Here is a 19,653-nt window from a genome sequence, read left to right as displayed (position 1 = left end):
CTGGTACTGACGTCACAAGCGTTCGATCAGTGGCCTCATGCACGTGAGAAAACATAGACATAAAAACGTAGGCCCTTAAGCGTAACGTTATCAACACCGTTACGAAGCGCAGCTGCAGGTGCATGGTTGCAAACTGGAGTCAATAAGAGGATGCAGGAAACCATAACTCTTTGTTAGAAACTATGCTTGCCTGTGAATTTCACGCTAGCTAGTTTTGACTCGCACTATTTCTCCACCCCACCTGGAGTTCTCAGTCAACCAGTGCTCGAACCATTCATGAAAGCGCCGGTCACGTGCTCACCTGATGAGCCAGCTCGTGGGAGATGACCGTTGCGATGGCCACCTTGCGCGTGGGGGCATCCTTGGCCTCGCTGAAAAGCAGACTGCCCTTGTGGAAGGTGAGTAAGCCCCAGTTCTCCATGGCGTCCACCAGAAATGATGGAAGCGCGACCAGGTCTGCAAGTGTAATGCCGGAGGGGTAGTATACAGGTAAACTGAAGCTCTACAAAACGTTAAGCCTTGTTCTCCTTGTGAAGAATACAGGATGGGGGGTAGATATTGTTCGGTGGTACCAAGCATAGCGAAAAAGGATAAGAAAAGTATGAAGCACAAATCTTGTAGAATCTTTAAGACGTCCTAAGTAAAAGGTGTGTATACGCAGCACCATGGGTACCTGAGCATAGGCGCACATTGAACAACAATGTCAACTCAACAAGTTGACAGTTTGTGCAGTTGTACGTTTACGAAAGCATACTTAAGCGCGCATACGTTTACGCTTATAAAAGTATACGCAAAGATAGGCGCTTCACTTTCAATCAACGTTGAAATATTTGTCTTGGATATTCTTTTTCCTTACAATCTTAGTCCATGCCTTTTAGCGCGTTATTGCCTAATTAAAAACAGAATGCTGCTTTTGACTCGCTTCTAAGAGCTAACTGGCTGATGAGATCCCATAAGAGGCATTTTTAAAAGTTTATTGAATGAAAAGCCCTAGTCACGATAACACTGGCGTGCGTTAATTGCGTTTTCATTTATTCTTCTCTGGGGCTCGCATTTCTCGGGCCGCTGTCTCGTATACAGGCTCGTCTACCGATTGTTCTCTCCAGCTGATAAAAGGTGTACAGGGCCTCTTCATAGGAGCGCATCCATGCGTCTTAAAGGGACAGAAAACTGACCAAAATATGTAATAGGATTATGGTTGAAATGAAAAGATCTTGCCTCGTGTGGTATAGATCCAGTGCTACAATATCCAAGAAATAAACCTTTAAAATTTTAATTTGGTACTGAAAGTCGCATGAAAACGATTGGTGTCGCCTCTTGCGGCGAAACGCTGTAATGTTCACTGCAGTAACCCACGTGACCACATGGTGAGAAAATGTCACTTGTTTCGTAAGCACCAGTGTTCTCTATACTTTGAAGAGCGCTCGATCGCTTTGTTTTATTGTACTTTTCACTCTCTCCGCCATGCCCGGCAGCAAGAAAACGCCTCCTTTCGCATCGGCTATGATGTGCTTTTAGCATTTGTCACTAGAAGGCGCCACAGTGTTTTGAATATTTTGGATGTAGCGGTGACTATGGCTATAGTGCCTAGAATATATTCTAGGCACATTGAACAACAATGTCAACTCAACAAGTTGACAGTTTGTGCAGTTGTACGTTTACGAAAGCATACTTAAGCGCGCATACGTTTACGCTTATAAAAGTATACGCAAAGATAGGCGCTTCACTTTCAATCAACGTTGAAATATTTGTCTTGGATATTCTTTTTCCTTACAATCTTAGTCCATGCCTTTTAGCGCGTTATTGCCTAATTAAATGTTCACTGCAGTAACCCACGTGACCACATGGTGAGAAAATGTCACTTGTTTCGTAAGCACCAGTGTTCTCTATACTTTGAAGAGCGCTCGATCGCTTTGTTTTATTGTACTTTTCACTCTCTCCGCCATGCCCGGCAGCAAGAAAACGCCTCCTTTCGCATCGGCTATGATGTGCTTTTAGCATTTGTCACTAGAAGGCGCCACAGTGTTTTGAATATTTCCGTCGATGATGCTTGCGTTACAGTGCCGTAGCAATCTTGGGTGTAGAAACTAAAGTTGATGCTAAAGTGTACTAAACAAAGTCTAATTAGCGTCTGGAGAGTGAAATTGCATTATTTTTTGGTGCATCACTTTGTTGACACGCAATCACCATCCCAGTCCCTACTCATGGCTTCCTGCAAAAACAGGCACACTGATCTGTAAAATTTTTCTACTGCGTTTCTGAAAAAGCCGTCATGGAATTGACCACTCCAGACAGGAAGCCTTACATTTCACCCAAAAAATTTTGAGAACATAGAGTGCAATAATATGCGTTGTGGGGCTAGTTGGTTCATACTCAGATTGGTTTTTATGCGCACAAAAAGACGACACAAAAAGACAAGTCCCCCTAGTCTTTTTGTGTCGTCTTTTTGTGCGCATAAAAACCAATCTGGGGAGAGTGCAATGTTCTGTCCCTTTAAGGCAATGTTTTTTTATGGCACACTTTGCGTTTCGTTTCGCGCTGCCACTGGAGCGCCAGAAAGAGGCTTGCCAATTTTGGGAAGGACATAAGGCATGTCCAGCAGGCGCTCGTAGTAATCGATCATGAGGGGCGTAATCTCTGCCGCGTAGCTGGCCTGGTCTGCGTCCTCGGGCCGAGTCCAAATAGCGACCTGCGAGCGCCAACGATGTGGTTTCATCCCTTCACCAAACGCAGCCTATGCAAAAAAAAAGAGAACACTAGCATATGCATATGGCTTCGTCTTGCCTTGCCGTTCTTAGTGGAGGTGTAGTTGCTGATCATGAAGGCAAGCGTGTAAGTCGACATCTTGACGCTCGTCATGAAGTGGTCAGCAACGCTTCCGCCCGACCTGAAACAACAAAGGAACCAGTGCAGTCACACTCGAAAATTCAGAGCGCACTCTAAGCCAAAAATGAGTATCGTAGAACTGCGCGATATTGTTCTCGAAAATAATATTAATCTGTGGGGCTATTAATTGCATCCGATAACTAGTTCACTGAGTCTCAGAGGAAGCGATGGCTTTCTAATGATTGTACCAACGCACTTAAGCCCAAACGACTATACAACCATTTACATTACATTACATCGCGACCACATGCCCGGAAGCCGCAAATGGCTTCTTCTCATTCCCCGCCATTTACGCGCTGAATTCACCGCTTCCTTCGCCTACCTGCAGGCTAATTAATCATGAAGGCATTTTGCGAGCCTACACTTGATTTGCAACCGGTATTACTGGCACGAAATGTACAGCTTTTTATACAAGTACATCAACTCATGCCTTCACTGCCAGCGCCGCAAACCCCTCCGATGCATCTCTATGGTTCGTTGCAGTCTTTCTATCCTTCTGCCCGTGCGTTTGATCGCGTGGGCATCGACCTTTACTGGCGCTTGTCATCTACTTCAAGCCAGTGCTGGATTGATGTAGCAATCGACCATCTGACGCGCTAAGCCGAAACGGAGGCTCTTCCAGTGTCAACAAGGGGTTTTATTCATCATCCGACCGCTCGTTCTCCGCCACAGCTCCCCTCGAGAGCTTCTGAGCGGCCGCGGTTGTTTTTATCAAACTTTGTCCAAGCGCTCTTCGAACAATGGCGCATTGTTCACCGGGCGACCACGGCCTGCCATCTTAGAACAACGGGTTAAACCGGATTGTCCCTGTCGGTTTTGTGTGTTTATCTGCGAACTTTCAAGCCTGCTTTACATAATTCGTCCTTACCATACCGATGCATCAGCCTACGCGCATGCCTCCGAGATTACGGCGTATGCTGAGGAGCGCCGCCATCTCGCCTGTTTCCTATGTGTGATGATCAGAACCGACAGAAAGAGTACCGTGATCTCGCTGCACCTCTTATCACGTATCCTTCCGGCTCACTTATTAGCTGTCTATTGTTTCTGGAACTCATTGTTGTTTTTAAAATTCCTCACTGAGTATCATGTCCCTTGTGCTGTTCGACGAACATGCGCGGCGAACATGGAGGAAGGAAACAACTTAGGAGAGGCCCTTGCCATTCCCAATGCACTGGAGAAAGTGTGGGGGAAGTGACGTCAAAATTTAGGGTTAGCCAAGTCGGGCCATTAGCAACGGCGACTCTGTTACTATGAAAACTCGGGCCACTAGCAACAGCGTTGCTAAGGGCCCTAGGTACGTGAGCGTCGCGGATAAAGAGAATGCGGAGGGTAAAAGAGGAGGAGAGACGTTGCAGCATCCGGTCGCGACGGCTTCAAACAAATGACGTCAGGGCCTCTCCTAAGTTCTTTCCTTCCTCCATGGAGGCGAACAATGCGGTCGATTATACAAGTGGATTATACAATCAAAACACTCAAAACCACAGTCAACCAAATTTCCAGAATGATTAGAAGGGTGACCTGCCACCGGAAAGGGATGAGGGAGAAGGACACCCTACGCCTTGTACAGACCCTAGTCGTTAGCAGAATTACCTACGGGCTCCCATATCACGAAATTAGATTCACTGATAAAAGGGCCATTGACACTATCATAAGAGGAGCCTATAAAACGGCCCTAAACCTCCCGCCAACAACATCAACGGAACGTCTTTGGGCACTCGGAGTGCACAACAACTTCGAGGAGCTCAAGGAGGCGGTTCTAGAGAGTCAGAAACAACGCCTAACAACAACGCAGGCGGGTAGGGAAATCCTGTCAAAACTAGGGCTATGGCAGGCACTAAGAACTTCTGAGATCAAATCACAAATTCCGACATCCACAAGAAACAACATCTATGTGAACCCGATACCCAGGCACATGCACCATGAGTTACAGAAGGGTCGAAGGAAAGCCAGAGTCAAATCATTGGAAAAACAATTGTCTAAAGACGCGGAAGTTGTCTACGTGGACATAGGGGCTTACGGCGAACCTGGCAAGTTCACAATAGCTGCAGTTGACCACAAGAAGAGGCCAATTATTCAGGCTTCGATCTATGCCAAGGATCCTGCGGAAGCGGAATCACTGGCAATAGCCATCACCATAAAAACACAAGACAACCAAAATAAGTCATCACACGTAGTGACGGACTCCCAACCAGCCTGCAGGGACTACCTGGCCGGAAAACCTCACAAAAGAGCGTGTGCAATATTACGTTCCATCTCCCAGACGCACACAATTACATGGACACCTGGACACGAAGGCCTAGAAGGAAATGAGGTAGCGAATGATCTAGCCCGAGCTCTTACAAACCGGGCGGATCCCCATCCCTACCTCACCCCTCTCCTAGGACCCTACGGCGACAGGCTGGAACACCTACGGTTAGAAAGAAGAATTTTCTCACCACCACACAAACACCTTCCTTCCTCGGACGCTATAGACTGGAGAAAAATACAAACAAACACATTCCCTAATCTTCAAATTTTAAATAAGATAAGCCCAACAAAATACACGAGTTACTGTCCTTGGTGCGGTGCAAGCCCCACACTCTTTCACATCTCTTGGGAATGCCAGGACAAACCTGACCCAACGTTAATAGTGCCATGCCCGACACACGAGCAGTGGGAGGCGGCCCTGACCAGCGACAACTTGGACCAGCAAGCCTGGATTATCCAGCTAGTCCGCAAGTCAGCTGCTGCCAGCGGAGCCCTGGACTAGGGGCACCGACCACCCAGCTCCTGCGAATATTTACTGATTATATGCTCATTAAAAGTTTTCTCTCTCTCTCGTCTGACCTCCGTCATCGTGACCGTGAAACAGTTCCTGTCAGCCGTCTGAAGCCCTATCCTGACCCTTTATGGGTACCAGGCTTTGAGCAGACAGGATGATTTCTATCTTATAACAACGACGGTGCGCCTATGCGGCAGCGGGAATACCATCGCGCACTGCTAGCTTCCTCTGCGGGGAACGTCCGCCGCTGTCTGCCAGTGAAAACCGTCGAGTGTCTAGCCCTCTGCAGTGTCAATAAACCTGCATTACAGATGCTTCGATTTGAAATCAAATAATAGTCACTAAAAAGTCACAAGACTGATACCAATAGATCAACCCTCACGAGAATTGCACCGTATGCGTTTTGGAAAGCTATTGGGCTGCTTATTACTTGAGCCAGCTAGCGGAGCTTTACTGTAGCTGTAATGTCGCGTGGTATCAGTTGCTTTATTTCCATTTCTGATGACAGGCCAAGATCTTCAGACAGGCTGTCAACTGCGGCTGTTGTTTGTTTTTTTTTGTTTTTTTTTCGTCCTAGAGACATTGCGCTCAGATTAGGAACCTGCTTTTAAGCGTCCCTTTAATGGGTACGCGCCACGTCACGCAAGCGATCGGAAATGAACCAAAGGCGCTATGCTACGTGTCCAGTACCACTGCCAGAAGCAAGGCATTTTAAAGACAGATCATATCCTCTTCTATTATTCAGGGTCCACAGCTGGTGAAAAGGATTCCCTGTTTTGAGGCGGGAAACATTCGTCAGTTAGTGCAAGCGGGTGTAGTTCTGGAAAATTCGTTGTTGTTTTTTTCACCTGATACTTTCGATTACTGGTCGGTTTACACATAGCGTTTTTTTCTTTTTTTTTTTTCATTTCCTCTGATCTACAACGGGTAATGCTAGGAGGAATGTTCGGGCACGTACCCGACGAAAACACGAGTGGCGCTATTCATTGCGATTCACTCTATTTCTTGGTGCTCCACCCATTCATTGTAAACGTTGGTAACGGTCCTCACCTATCCTCCGATCGCACCAGTGGCATAGTCGAGATGGAATGATACGGCCCAGGCCGAACCACTACCACACTGAACGTGGCCTTCATGTCTGGTTCGTCGAAGCACGGAAACGCCTCCCTGGCGAATGTCGGCTCGAAGAAAGTCACCAACAGGTGCCTGTGATGACGTAAAAGGGCTTGGTAACTAATTGGTTACCTTTATTTAGCAGCAAAAAAAAAAAAACAACGTGGGACGAACCACAGACACAAGATGTGGGTAGATTCTGAACTTGTGTAATCTGCCTTAGCTGTACGACTAACGTTGGCTGTTTTCAACACGTTCTGAATTCAGACAAAGATACAATTGCGAAAAAAGGACATGCCAACGAACACAGAATGGGAATGTTGACCTTTGACCCTCCGCTAGAGCCCACGAGATCCATTCCCCGGTTTTTAGCATCTATTCTTGGCGCACGATGGTAGCCACCCAGCTACAAGCTAGATTACTAAGTTTTAGATGTTTTCAGGCGCTTTGACAAATTTTTAATATTTATTGACAATAACCCAGATTATGTTGAACCGAAACTTCCTTTTATGCGTTTGTAAACAGTGTGTCAATCCGCTTGAGTTCCCTCGCAAGATGCCGGCTGATAACAGGTCGCAGTTCATATATTTAATATTACTTTTTCAGCAACCTCCTTGATAGAAGAGACATATGGGCAAGTTGGTACGGTGACATGATAAATAACCAGCGCTAAAGACTAGCATTTCGTCTTAGTCTTTCGCGATGGTTATTTATCAAACCCCCGTGAGTTGGTATTACCGCCCCTAGGTTAACAAACCACTCTCATACGAAGCTTGTCAAAAGTGCAATAGTGAACACGTGATTACCCAACAGCACGAAAAAGTTTTGTCCCCTCTTAACGCCCATCAGCCTCACTACGTAAGCCTGTCGTGTTTGTACAGGTGGTTGCCCTAGCGATGTGCTTGTTTCCGGGACAGATCGTTTGCGGAAGTGTCGTAAAAGGCGTTACGAAAAAAATGACGGCGGTGATTCTGCACATGTAGGCATTTCACACAGGCTCAAGAGAGTTGCCAGCAGAGAAAATGTGTGGTTGATTTTCACACCCCCGGACAATTTATCGAAATTGTGTACGATGACGAAGCCATTTCCAAGCAGCGCAAAAGAATGCGAAAATTGGCATCGAAATAAGTTTGTGGGGTGTACAGAAGGAATAGTACACCCTATCCCAGTGGCTTAGGGGTCGCGTATACGTACATAGGGCCGAAGCGTATTTCGGCACAGCCCAGGAAACGGTCGCCAGTCGGAGCGCTGCCACGACTGTCCTAACAAACCATTGTTCAGCAAGTGCACAGTTGAAGCATGTTGTTAGGACCGTTACATGCATGACATAACAGGAGCCCGTATGATTGACAAAAGAACGGAACCGAGTGCGTTAGTTCACCACCAGTCAATTTCTCGGATAAGAAAATGACATTACTTGATGCAAATGGCTCATTCATGCGTTGAGTTTGTTTGTTTTGTTTGTTTTTTTCATTGAACGCGCTTCAGTGCGTATATGCATTTTTGCTTTCAATTTCGTTACAATTTAGCACCGGCACCACAAACCTTTTGGCCAATATTGGCGCTGTGTTGGCAATGTCTTTTAAAACTTAGAGCCAGTGCGTTGCCAGTACGTTGCCAGTAAAATGCCAATATTGGACTGATAGTTTGTACCGCCTGTGTGCTGTGTCCTGTCTTTCTCACGTGCTAGAGTCTTCGTGAACTTTCGTTTCTGTCGACATCCTTTGATTTAGCGCCAAAACTGCATACACTATATTGCTGCTACTCTGATGTGTCTTACTCACTTCTGTTAGTGATATCAATTGGCCGGTACATTCGTAGGAATATCGAAATATATTTGATGGCAGGTTGGTGAGCTTTTTTTCTTTCTTGCTTTTAAATTTAGGCACGTCTAGACTTCGACGTGTTAGATAAAAGAAGGCCAGGAAATAGAGGACAAAGAGTATCGTTGACGAGCTGATCATCCGTGGAATACACCGACAGAGTTTCTTTGACTTGTCATGAAGTTTTGCTAGAAGAGGTTGCAGCAAGACGTGTAGCAACGATTGTGGAGCAAGGGCACAAACCGCGCCCCACAAGGCACGCAGCTGGCACACCGACCATATATGCCAACGAAGACAGTGCCAATGTCAAGCGCTACTTCCGCTGCCACTAGCAAGCAGGTGAAGTGATGCCTACTCGACTCGCGCTTTGTCGTGTTTAACCCGGGTGGGGACTCTAGAGGCATTCAAAATTGCCCATTGTTGGAAATAAATAACGACATTGAGGAGCTAAAAAAGTCAGCTGCTCCATTTTTGCCCGTTTCTGCGAGCACAGGTCCCTCGCCTAGTCTGAAAGACTGAAACTTCAGTTGTTACTACAGAAGGATCGATACAGTGCGTGGTCAATGACAGCTCTGGGTTATGTGCCAGTTAAGAATATTTTAACTGCTTTGTCAGCAACCCGTCGCCAAATAAACAATAGTAGACACAAGTAGTTAGTCTTGCTGGTTTATGCAAATATTACCGACCTATGACCAATCCTCGGCAGTGAAAATGGCGGTAAGCAAAGAAAGATTAGTGGAACACATCCTCGTCTCCGCGTAATGGGAGCCAACACTTTCTTGAAACGTTATATGAAGAAGAGGCGAGCTCACTGTCTCCGGTCTCCCGATGTGTAATGGTACTTGTAGAAGCCCCTGGTATCGCCAAGGCGTCCGCTGAACTGAATCTGCACGACGTACTTCTTGCCTGCCTCGAGGTTGTTGGCCAGAGTCAGCACCAGCATACCAGTGTCGTTTTTGTCGAGTCCGATAACTGGCACCTGGTTGAGTGGACTGGAAGCATCCCATACCTGCGGCGGGGCCCGGAAAACGAAACCACAGAATAATCGCACGCTTACACCAAAGGCTTCCCGGACTCTACAAGCTGTGGTCATTACTCCAGCAAGTGCTCTGTGCAATTATGGTTGCAAGTGCACAGTTAAGAAGTAGTTGACGGTGCCCACGTGCGTTAAAAAAGGTGAGAGTAACTGAAAGGCAGCATAATGCGAAACAGCAAGTAAAATGGCAGGAAAGAAGGACGGCTGCGCGCAGCACTCCAATCATCCGCTCTTTTGTCTCAATAAGCATCAGCCTACGAAGCGATTCGCTTCCTTCCAGTCTTATCCTCATACGAGAAACTTGTGAAAAGCGTATTTAAGGGCACTTTCTACAGGGTGGAGGATGTTTTCTGAAGTTCATTTAAATATTTGCGGCGCGGAGCCTACTAAAGTGAGCTCAACGGGCTCTGTGGTGCGGAATACGAAGTGCAGCGATACGGTGATGGCGACACATGACTACGGTAACCGGTAGTATCTTTTTTTTTTTTCTTTCTGCCATGTGATTTTTCAGTCTGGGGGAAAAATGTCAACAGGCGCTAACCTACGCGGGGTAGATCTGATACAAAGGCATGGCACCATTCCCAGTAATCCTATCGCTGCCCCATAAATCCTATATCAGTCAAGTTGAAGCACTATCAGTACTAACATATTAACGAACCAAGTGATTACCCTAATGCTCTGATCTCAGTTCCTCCTATGACCCATTTTCTCACAGACCAACCACTTCATTGCCTCAAGCTCACCCCGTTCTCTGAACGCAACCTCACCTGCACGGCTGCGCCGGCACCCGCCGAGGAAGGGGTGTAGTTGAACTTGCCGGAGTGCATAACCACCGTGTTGGTGCTCTGCTCACAAAGCACGCGTATGGCTACGGTGGCAGTGAAGGAGTCGTCGTCCCCGCTAGCCTGCGAGTCCCCGCCGGCCAACTCTGTCTCGTCGGAGGATGGTTCCCCGAAGCGCGGCCGCATCTCGATGTCGTAGTGCTCGGGCACGAGTGCCCGCGGTAGTCGGTTGTTGTAACGCACCATCTGCGCCGATGTCCGGTGGCGGGCACGCAGGAAGGCCAATGTGTCTTCGCGAAGCACCGACATGTGGGCCAGGGGGCCGGGCCTGCGAGCGCAGTGGTGATATATTAAGAATATATTGGAAAATATTTCGTTCTCGCTTTTCTTTGTCAGAAAAAAAAAAATGGGCCGACGAGAACAATGCTCGGAAATACGAAATGTGAGGCCAGCCCTTCAAATTTTTGGTTCTGCGATATTCTAAGCAAAAGGATTAGAGAAAGACGTGTATATATGTGTGTGTGCAGTTAACCCTATTCTCTATTTCAGATGCGTTACCGTCCTCAAAGTGACACTCACTCCTTTCTCAGTTCTTGATAATTATAAAGGAGGCGCCAGCATGAGACCTGTCATCTCCGACGCCGCACCTCGTAGACCCCGTCTCGAGTGATGCGTGGGCGACGTGGATGCATTTCTCTTCTGTGCAAACATATTTCACTGCGGAAAAATTGAGGGCAGTTGATCTCCGCCTTCAGAGGTAACCTCGTTAATGGCTTCCGTCTGTGGCTCTCCTTATACGGTTCCTGGTTCGAGTACGCGCACTTATCATCATCATCATCATCATACCCCTCCCTGTGGCGGCTGTATACGCAGAATCCCTGCAAACTTCCTAATTTAATGTTTGTTCCTAATTGCACCCACCCACTTACCCCGACTCTAGCCTTCCAGTCGCTTCTTACCCTTAGCAATTATCGAGTGTCTTACCTTCTCATTACGTGTCCTGTCATTACCCTGCCCATGTCCTTGTCGTCCTTGAACCCTAGTTAGCATGTGCCATCTCGGGTAGTAGTTCATGCCCCTTTAAGCCTTCAAATAACCCAAAATACTACTTGCCAGAGAGAGAGACGTATTCGTTACTTTTCGAATGCAGCGTCGACCACACCTACGCTGGCTTTTCTGCTGAACGAAAGCCTTACCGCTGTCGTGTTAATATAGAGCATCGGCCAGAGCCAGCTAAGCCCGATTACCGCACCCCTTCTCTCCTCTACTTTCCCTATTTTGCTTGCTTCTTTCCTGTTCTGTAGCTGCCCTGCTCTCTGTCATAACCTTGCTCACAACCTCGTTCCGGCACGGTGGCCCCTCTCCAGGTTCTTCCAGTGTGGCAGCCACCTTCAGGTTGCGCATCCTCGACTCTCGTCACACCCTCAAGCACTACGCCGTCTGTTGCATTTCACTCATTCGCCATCTTCATTATACCTAGGCCGATGATTTTCGTCTCTCCACTCTGCCTCCTGCAAGCCGCGGGTGGTGGCGCTTCACTCTGCCGTTATCTAAGTCCGCTCGAAGGTCGAAGGGCTTTACTACTATCTGACTGGGCTAGCAGACCGACACTTACGCTTACTACTTTGCGCCGACGATGGCACCGACAACATGTAATGCTAGGAGGATCTCCGTAGATCTGCGCTCTAAGACAGGGTAATAAGGCATATTTTGTATAGGAAAAAATCGACAAAATATAATAGTTAAAGCCCAGCCTGTGGGCGCCGAGTCCATCACTGTTGCAAGGTACAGAGTACAGTGCTCTACGAACTCGGCTAAGGCAGCGGGTTTCTCCTTTTAGAGCGCAGCTCTTTGGCGCCCGTTCCTGGCTTTCGCGTCGTCGCCTTCGTCGACGGCGTTGGGGTCGACCGCGTCGGCCCCGTAACCAGCTCCGCCCCCCTTTCATCCCCCTAGTTCGAGCCGGCGCTTCGGCAAACGGAGCCTCGCAGGAAGAGGGGAGGGGGGTACACTCAGGGGCGAACGATGGGGGCAGGAGCACGCGCAGCAACCGGAGAACACGAGAAAAGGAAAGGGGGGGGGGGGGGGGGGGGGGAGGTCGCCAGAGGCAGCGCTAGCAGCGACTGACTGATGCCACTGCCGCCGCCAGCGAGTCAAGACAACGTGACTGCGTAGAACACCGTCGCCGCTGGCTCCTCCGAAACCGAAACGCTGGCTCGCTGCCAGATGATCACGTTGCTTGCATCCTGTTCTCACTCGCTTCACTCGCTAGCGGCGTCAGCGGCATCAGTTAGTCGCTGCTATCTGTTCGTCGCGCAACGTTCTTATAGTCCCACGCGCTGCTCCCCGCAACGTTCCGATAACTGAATTGCTCTCTTCTTTTCTCCGACCACATAGCTCCTTTCATGACAGCCAAGAACTGTTAGTGGAGTGTTTCTTGATGGAATACGAGTGAAAAATTAAAAAGTTGTCTGTAATTGTACATACGTGTCTTGCTCTCAATCTTTGCCTCAATCTATCGAAAAGGTGAAACAGCTGATAAGCTGAGCTCAAATTCCGCATTAGGAAGTAACGTAATCGTGGGCAATTTTTTTTATTATATTATTAGCTGTTTGTGGCAACAGTGCAGCATAATCATGGAAAGTTGTCGAATTACTCAATTACTATACCATTCGTAAAATTAAAAAATATTTCGGCATGCTTTTCTTAGATTCACAGGTCATTCACTGCTTTCGTATATCCGACAAGAAAAAGTCGCACAATGAGAACTTCCTTTGAAAGTAACGTGTAGGATAACTGCAGCGGAGTATTAGGAATTTCCCGCATTGATCGTGACATGGCGACATTAGCTCAGGAAAGGGAATAAAGTTTCGCTACTTCCAGAGCATCATGCTGCCCAGGTTACTTGCTTTCAAAGCACCCGCAACAGGAAGGGACGCGTTTATAAATTTTATCCCATCCATGGGTTGATCAACCCAATGGGTTGTGAGCATTAGACTCAAAACCTGGGCCCACCGGCAGACCGCCTTTTGAAATTTCACATTAAACTGCCCGTAGGAATCCATGGCGCTACTACATCCGACGAAACAGTCTTCAGGCCTGGGCGTCTCATCTTCGACGTTTTGAATTACGTGTTATCGAAGGCGTCCAATACTCCCTATATATATATCCTGGTTAAAAGGGTCGCAGTATTTCTGTCCACTCTTTTTTTTTTTCATTGTTCTGCATTGCACAAAAGAGGCACAGATGCCAATTGACATTCAGGACGTCTGTATAGCAATAGCTCCACATTGCCGAAGCGGGTTCACCGAGATCATCCGCCTGAACTGCACACGCAGACCAGTTGGTAGCGCTGCCGTTCGTGCTCTCCTTTGGCTACTCTGTGCTGCACCTAAATCGTTAGTTACTTGCCCTTATCACCTGAGCATTTCAGCAACAACGGGGTGCTTCAATATGCCGATGCCAGTCGGCGTTGTCATGACCGAGTACGTTTATACCAGTCATGGGTGCGTAGGTAACAGGATATATGAGACAGGGACGCAGATGAGTGGTGATGAGGGCGTAAGATATATGTGTTTGCCATACACGGCCGTTAATCCATCTAGATATGGCGCGCGTCCGGCGTGATCGACGCTGCAAGAAAACGGGTGACGGGAAAGTGACAGTGACTAGAGAGTCCTTACGATGCCGATGATGTCGTGGCATCGTCCAACGTGTCGCATACAGCCGTAGGGGTTAAATGTGTTAACGCTAACTGATATTCAAGCCATCTGTAGTCTCATGCAGCCATTGATCACGGGTTGCTGCAGCGTGCACAACAAGACCACCCACCTACGCACAACGGCCAATTCTGCAGCTCCGGGCCACCAGGCGGGTAATCCGGTATCCGCTTCCAGCTGCCGTCCGGCGGCAGCAGCGGCCGGCGCGAAGCGGATCCATGCGGCCACCACGGTGGCCACGAGCGCCGCCACGGCTAGGCCCGGGCCGCAGGCCGCGCGCACGTAACGAGCCACCGGGGCACCCTTAGGGTCCGCCATCTGCGCGAACCACCCGGCCCCTGGCGGCCGAGCCACAGTCTGGGCTGAAGACTGAAAAACTACTTGTTTCTGGCATAGCTGACCATTCAAGATAGGCGACAAAGTTGGGAGGTTTATGCGATGATCCGACACTCCGAGGCTAAAAAGGACACGAGCACAAAAAGTCTAAAATAGACACTGCAGACAACCTACAACATTTAGAGAGAGGAGTGAAGTATAACAGAGCCAACCTGGGGCGAGACGTAGGGATGTTATATGTTTAATGCCGATAGCAATAAGTGAAGCGTTAATGCCTTTGGCGCAGATGCTCTCATGTCTAGCGTGACCCATTTCTCCCTTGTGTTAGCAGCTACAACATAGCGTGGTGGTTCAGGATGAGGCGCTGAAGCACAACTCATGTGGAGACAACGTAACAGCTAGCCCTGTGTTCTCGCATTACAGAGCATGGTATACTCGTCTGATTTCAAACTCCATGGTGTCCTATAGCGATGTGTGGCCGCTAACAGTAAGGCACCGACCAGCCGCGTGGTAATTGCTAGAGTAGAGGCAAGGTCGAAGAGCGTCCCAAAGTTTCTTGCAGTAAAAAAAATAGAGATGATGACGTCACCCTTGGTGAATGTACATTGACTTGCACATATATACGCACGCCAGCACACATGGTATATACGAAAATCGGACGGTATGGCCAGCGATAGAAGCTGAACTCTAGGCTAATGCTTTCTGTCGCGGACGAGAATATACAAAACCCTCTTTCTGCAAACACCGCACAAAGTATTCAATGGCACGGATTAAAGACAAGTCAGCATCATAGGGGGAGACTTACCTAGGTTATGCGGCCGGGAAAAATTAGACGGGTGCCTACGGCAAGAGCGCCCTCGAGAGTCTGATCTTTCTCCTCTTCCTCTGCGTACTGCGCGCCATATCTTGCACGAACCCACGCGGCATCGTTCACGTCTTTGTTCTTGTAGAGAGCGTGAAAAAAAGACGGCCGATTCGGCGTGGTTAGGCCAAATGCGAATTCTCGTCTTCGTTTCCCGGTCGCACACACTAATTAGCAAAACGTAGCGGCTACAGCTTTTAAGATACTCCGTGTGTGAAGCTACAGCCATATCAGGGATGTCCGCGCACATATATGTATTTTCTGAAGAACAGCGCGACTTGGACAAGGACAAGAGGAAGACAACACGGACAGGCGCTGACTTGAAACTGAAGTTTATTGCTCGGAACGTGGTAATATATATATCAGGCTCCAAACAACAAGAGAAAACACAGAAGCGATACACAATTGAATAAACACTTGAAAACTCGTGTGATGCCACCACGTCACTTCCCTGTAGCTAGATATCTAAGCTCCTTTGCTGACGACGCCAAGGACGGGCTGCTGACACAGGCGTCATTTGACTATGCGATTTGTGCGGCCTCAATAATTTCACGGGTTATCTTGTCCCGATGCCTAATTAACACTTTTGTTTTTTTGGAAATAAGGTTGGCAGTCGTTACTTTCGCAATCTCTGCAATGGATGCCGAGATGCCCTTTAACGGAGTTGAAAACATTATTATTGTGTTCTCTTAGGCGCTCATTAAGGCATCTGCCCGTCTGGCAGACGTACTGCTTGCCGAAAGATAGTGGGATGGAGTAGATAACACCATCTTTGCATGCAACAAATTGATTCTCATGTTTTATATATAGTGCACTTTTCTCGTATAGATTCAGCGTTAACAAGCTTGCACAATTTCCCAAGCTTTTCGGGAGCCGAGAAGACAACTCTGACATTAGCTCGGTGGCCTATCTTCTTTAGCCTGTGGGAAAATTTGTGGATGTAGGGAATGACTGTCGTCTTTTGTTTTTCTTTAGCGGATTCGGCCGTTTCCTTCTTTTTGGTTTTGCCTAAACACGCAAGCATCGATTCAGAAACGGACACGAGCAGTTGCTTGGGATATCCTGCCTTCACAAGGCGATCGGTTTGATGGTTGAAATTTTCTTTTACGGAATGAAGGCATGATTTGTTTAAGGCATTTGTATAGCACGACTTAGCCACGGCGCGTTTTACGAGCTTAGAGTGCGACGACGCAAACGGAAGCAATGGCTTGTTGCTACGTGGTTCATAAGACCAGCAGGTGTGATTTGGCCGGAAGCTCCGTCCTTGTCCAAGTCGCGCTGTTCTTCAGAAAATGGCATACCAACTCGCCCAAGCATCAGTACTAGCACATATATGTAGTCATGCTCCTAGCGGAACCGTATGCATTCCATGGTCATCGTGTGAAATGCCATGCATCAGGTTCCAGGATAGCCACAGAGCAAAATTGTTGGGGTTCAACCCGGCTGCCTCTATTTAACAAGCATAAACTCTGTAGATCATTGACAACCCAGGCACCGCATCATTCATGGCTAAGTTGAGGAAGCGGGCCGCAGTTAATAAGCTTAAATACCCTCTCTAAGCAGCTGTCACGTATCATCGAGATCACCGGTCGAAATGAAGAAGACTCGCCATAGGAGCGATCCGAGAGCAGTCGAGAATCTTCCGCCGCCAAAGCCGAAACCGACCGAGACCCGGGCGAAGCCTGGTCAAGCACGTGATTCATTACCCTACGCTGACCACTACTGCGACGAAACATCAGCCTCCAGTGTGGGAATCTTCAACTCAGCGGGCGTCGATCTCTGCACTCTTTGATGAGCTACACCGGCATCAATAGCCTAACTGTATACATTAAACTTTTTTTTCCATGTTGTCGTCGCCGTTGTATTCTTTCATTTCACTGTGTCGACTCCCGCATATGAAAGTATGATTCCATATAAGGGTGGCAAAATACATTCGTAACCTACCACAATGTGGAAGACCGCCCGACATAGATGCGAAGTCGTGTTTAACCAAGTAGTACTAACGTGCCTGCATGGCATAGGTGTGACTCGGGATCCGAGTCTCATCTCAAAAGTGCTGCCCAAGCTGACAGCTCTTGCCTACGGCTACACACACGTCGGTGAAATCATCGGTGACATCGGTGAAATCTGCGAAAGAGGGATGTCTTGGTAGGCTCGATTCCTGTCTCAAATGTGCTCCCCAAGTTGGTAACGGCTTCAGACAAGTATCGGTGAAGTCGCTTAACGAAGGATTTACACTGGACGAAACGTTCCTCTCACTCGAAGGAAGAGAAGTTTAGCAGCACCCAGTCAGAATAAAAAGTGTGTTCTTCTCTTCCTTAGTGTATATATATATATATATATATATATATATATATATATATATATATATATATATATATATATATATATATATATATATATATATATATATATATATATATATATATATATATATATATATATATATATATATATATATATATATATATATATATAGCCAGAGAAAAATCGTAGAGCAAGCTGCTCACAATGAGTTGCGCTCGAACGCAGCTCTCTTTGGTTATTTTATCTTTCACTCTTCTGACCACCTCGCCGATGTGGAACGATCAAGAACAACACTTGGCCAATTTCGTCAGCGTCGTTACCAGCAATACTGCCCTCTACTCGCTAAATGACTTCGTTATAGTATGGTAGATATCTTCTTTTCCAAATATTCTCATACTTGTAGACCATGAAATCGCCCAGCCCATCGTGTGTTGAATGATGACTGGCTGAAGTGAAATCAACTATCATTTATGAAATTATGCTACCGTTTCTCGTTGCCATTGGTATGAACTGTGAACCAACGAGCCTCTTCTGAGTGCCGGCTGGAAATAAACACATCGTCGTTGGTCACGGGGCGCTGTCGTAAACTATCATGTTAAAATGAGATGCTGACTGGCTATACAACAGTCCTCCCTTATTGTCCTTGAACGTTTAGACTACGTGGTGCGGAGACTATGCTGTCAAACACAGTACAACACACCACTTAAAAGATCATTGCCAGGTTCTCATATCACCTATACCTCGCACTAGCATCCCGATGGACATCATGCTAGGAGACACTACACACTGGATTCAGAAGAGCTGCGGACGAGGACACAGGTTAGAGTAAGTGCTGTGTACAGACGCGTCCCCACTCCCAAGACATAAGAACCTAGAACGGCACTGCTGTAGCGGTTTCCGTGCCACTCCCATGCCAAGGCTCTTCCCTCTAAGTCATTCACTCTTAAGTCATCACTATCGGTAATGTACCTCCACGTAGCGTTAGGTTCGCCCTGTTTCGTATCAATATTGTGATGCAATCGTTCTTTGTGCAGCGTTCAGGGTGGTGTCATTCATAACACTTCGCTGTCTACTTGGCGTGCATCTGATTTATGTATCACCAAATGTATGTCCTAATCCCTTCACTACACCAGGTGACCTAACGCAGCACGCGTTTCGAATCAGGCGCCGCTGCGCGAGCGACCTTTCGCCTTCATACACGCAGGCGACCCCAACGTTGGCGGCCCTAAGTGCCCCGAAATCTTTTGTTTCTTCCGCCCGCCAAGCGTCTCTTTGAGGGGGAAGATGAGGAACATCATTTTTGATCGTCGATATCTTCGGTGTTAATGAAAGTAGTTTATAATTTCTTGCGTTGCCAATGATATTGGTGGAATACCGATCGCTCGTGAGCGTTTTCTAGTTTTATTAAACAGCTTTTCACAGTCCTTTCAAGCACTTTAAGAGAACCATTATTACTGGCTGTGAAATAACCTTAATTGAGCTTTATAAACAACTTACCCTGATCTTATTGCTTAGCTTTGTACCTCTTTGCGCGAAATAGGGAAGATTGCGTTAGGATGCTTGTATATTGCTACCAACATCTGTTTGATACAGCTGTCATCTTGCATAGACGAATGATTGTTGTAACGCGCGGCTATTTGCGGTACTTGCAGTGTATATGAACTATAAGTCATTGTTTGAAATATTTTATACAGGCATTGTTGCTCAAGGTAGCGGCGTAAACATTGGTCAATCTTATTTAATGACTCAAGTTATGCATGACTTGCTTATACATTTCTAACTGTATACAACAGATTGTAATGAAGCACATATTTCAAGCTAAAACCGTGTTACTGAAATGGTTGCCGCTGCTGAATACCAACTGGAACTTTCCCGAATCATGCATTGACACAAAATGCTGATTGATGGCAAAGCCGGCAATGCCTTTGTTGCATATGTCGATGAAAGGCTGCTGCCAATTAGTAGCCAGTCTAAGGCTATTGTTAATTCTTTTGCACGGGCGAAGCTAGCTGGCCGAGCTAGGCCCGAGAA

General features: G+C 47.3%; 1 protein-coding gene across 1 annotated transcript in view; it reads right to left on the bottom strand.

Annotated features, from left to right (window-relative positions):
- The window catches only part of LOC146208578 (aminopeptidase N-like), a 36,980-nt gene extending 19,962 nt beyond the window's left edge, over positions 1-17,018 (bottom strand). Inside the window, exons 1-8 of the mRNA XM_084578907.1 lie at positions 16,925-17,018; positions 14,230-14,455; positions 10,387-10,729; positions 9,396-9,592; positions 6,698-6,853; positions 2,785-2,887; positions 2,569-2,689; positions 302-456 (exon numbers count right to left, since the gene is read on the bottom strand). Of these exons, the coding sequence (XP_084435033.1) occupies positions 302-456; positions 2,569-2,689; positions 2,785-2,887; positions 6,698-6,853; positions 9,396-9,592; positions 10,387-10,729; positions 14,230-14,455; positions 16,925-17,018 (1,395 nt within the window). The remainder of the gene's footprint in view (positions 1-301; positions 457-2,568; positions 2,690-2,784; positions 2,888-6,697; positions 6,854-9,395; positions 9,593-10,386; positions 10,730-14,229; positions 14,456-16,924) is intronic.
- Positions 17,019-19,653: the final 2,635 nt, after the last annotated feature.

The sequence above is a fragment of the Amblyomma maculatum genome, chromosome 1, assembly GCF_055883805.1.
Source record: "Amblyomma maculatum isolate TAMU_Amacu chromosome 1, ASM5588380v1, whole genome shotgun sequence".
NCBI lineage: Eukaryota > Metazoa > Arthropoda > Arachnida > Ixodida > Ixodidae > Amblyomma > Amblyomma maculatum.
The sequence above is the reverse complement of the archived record's forward strand: the minus strand, read 5'-3'. Positions and strand labels throughout refer to the sequence as shown.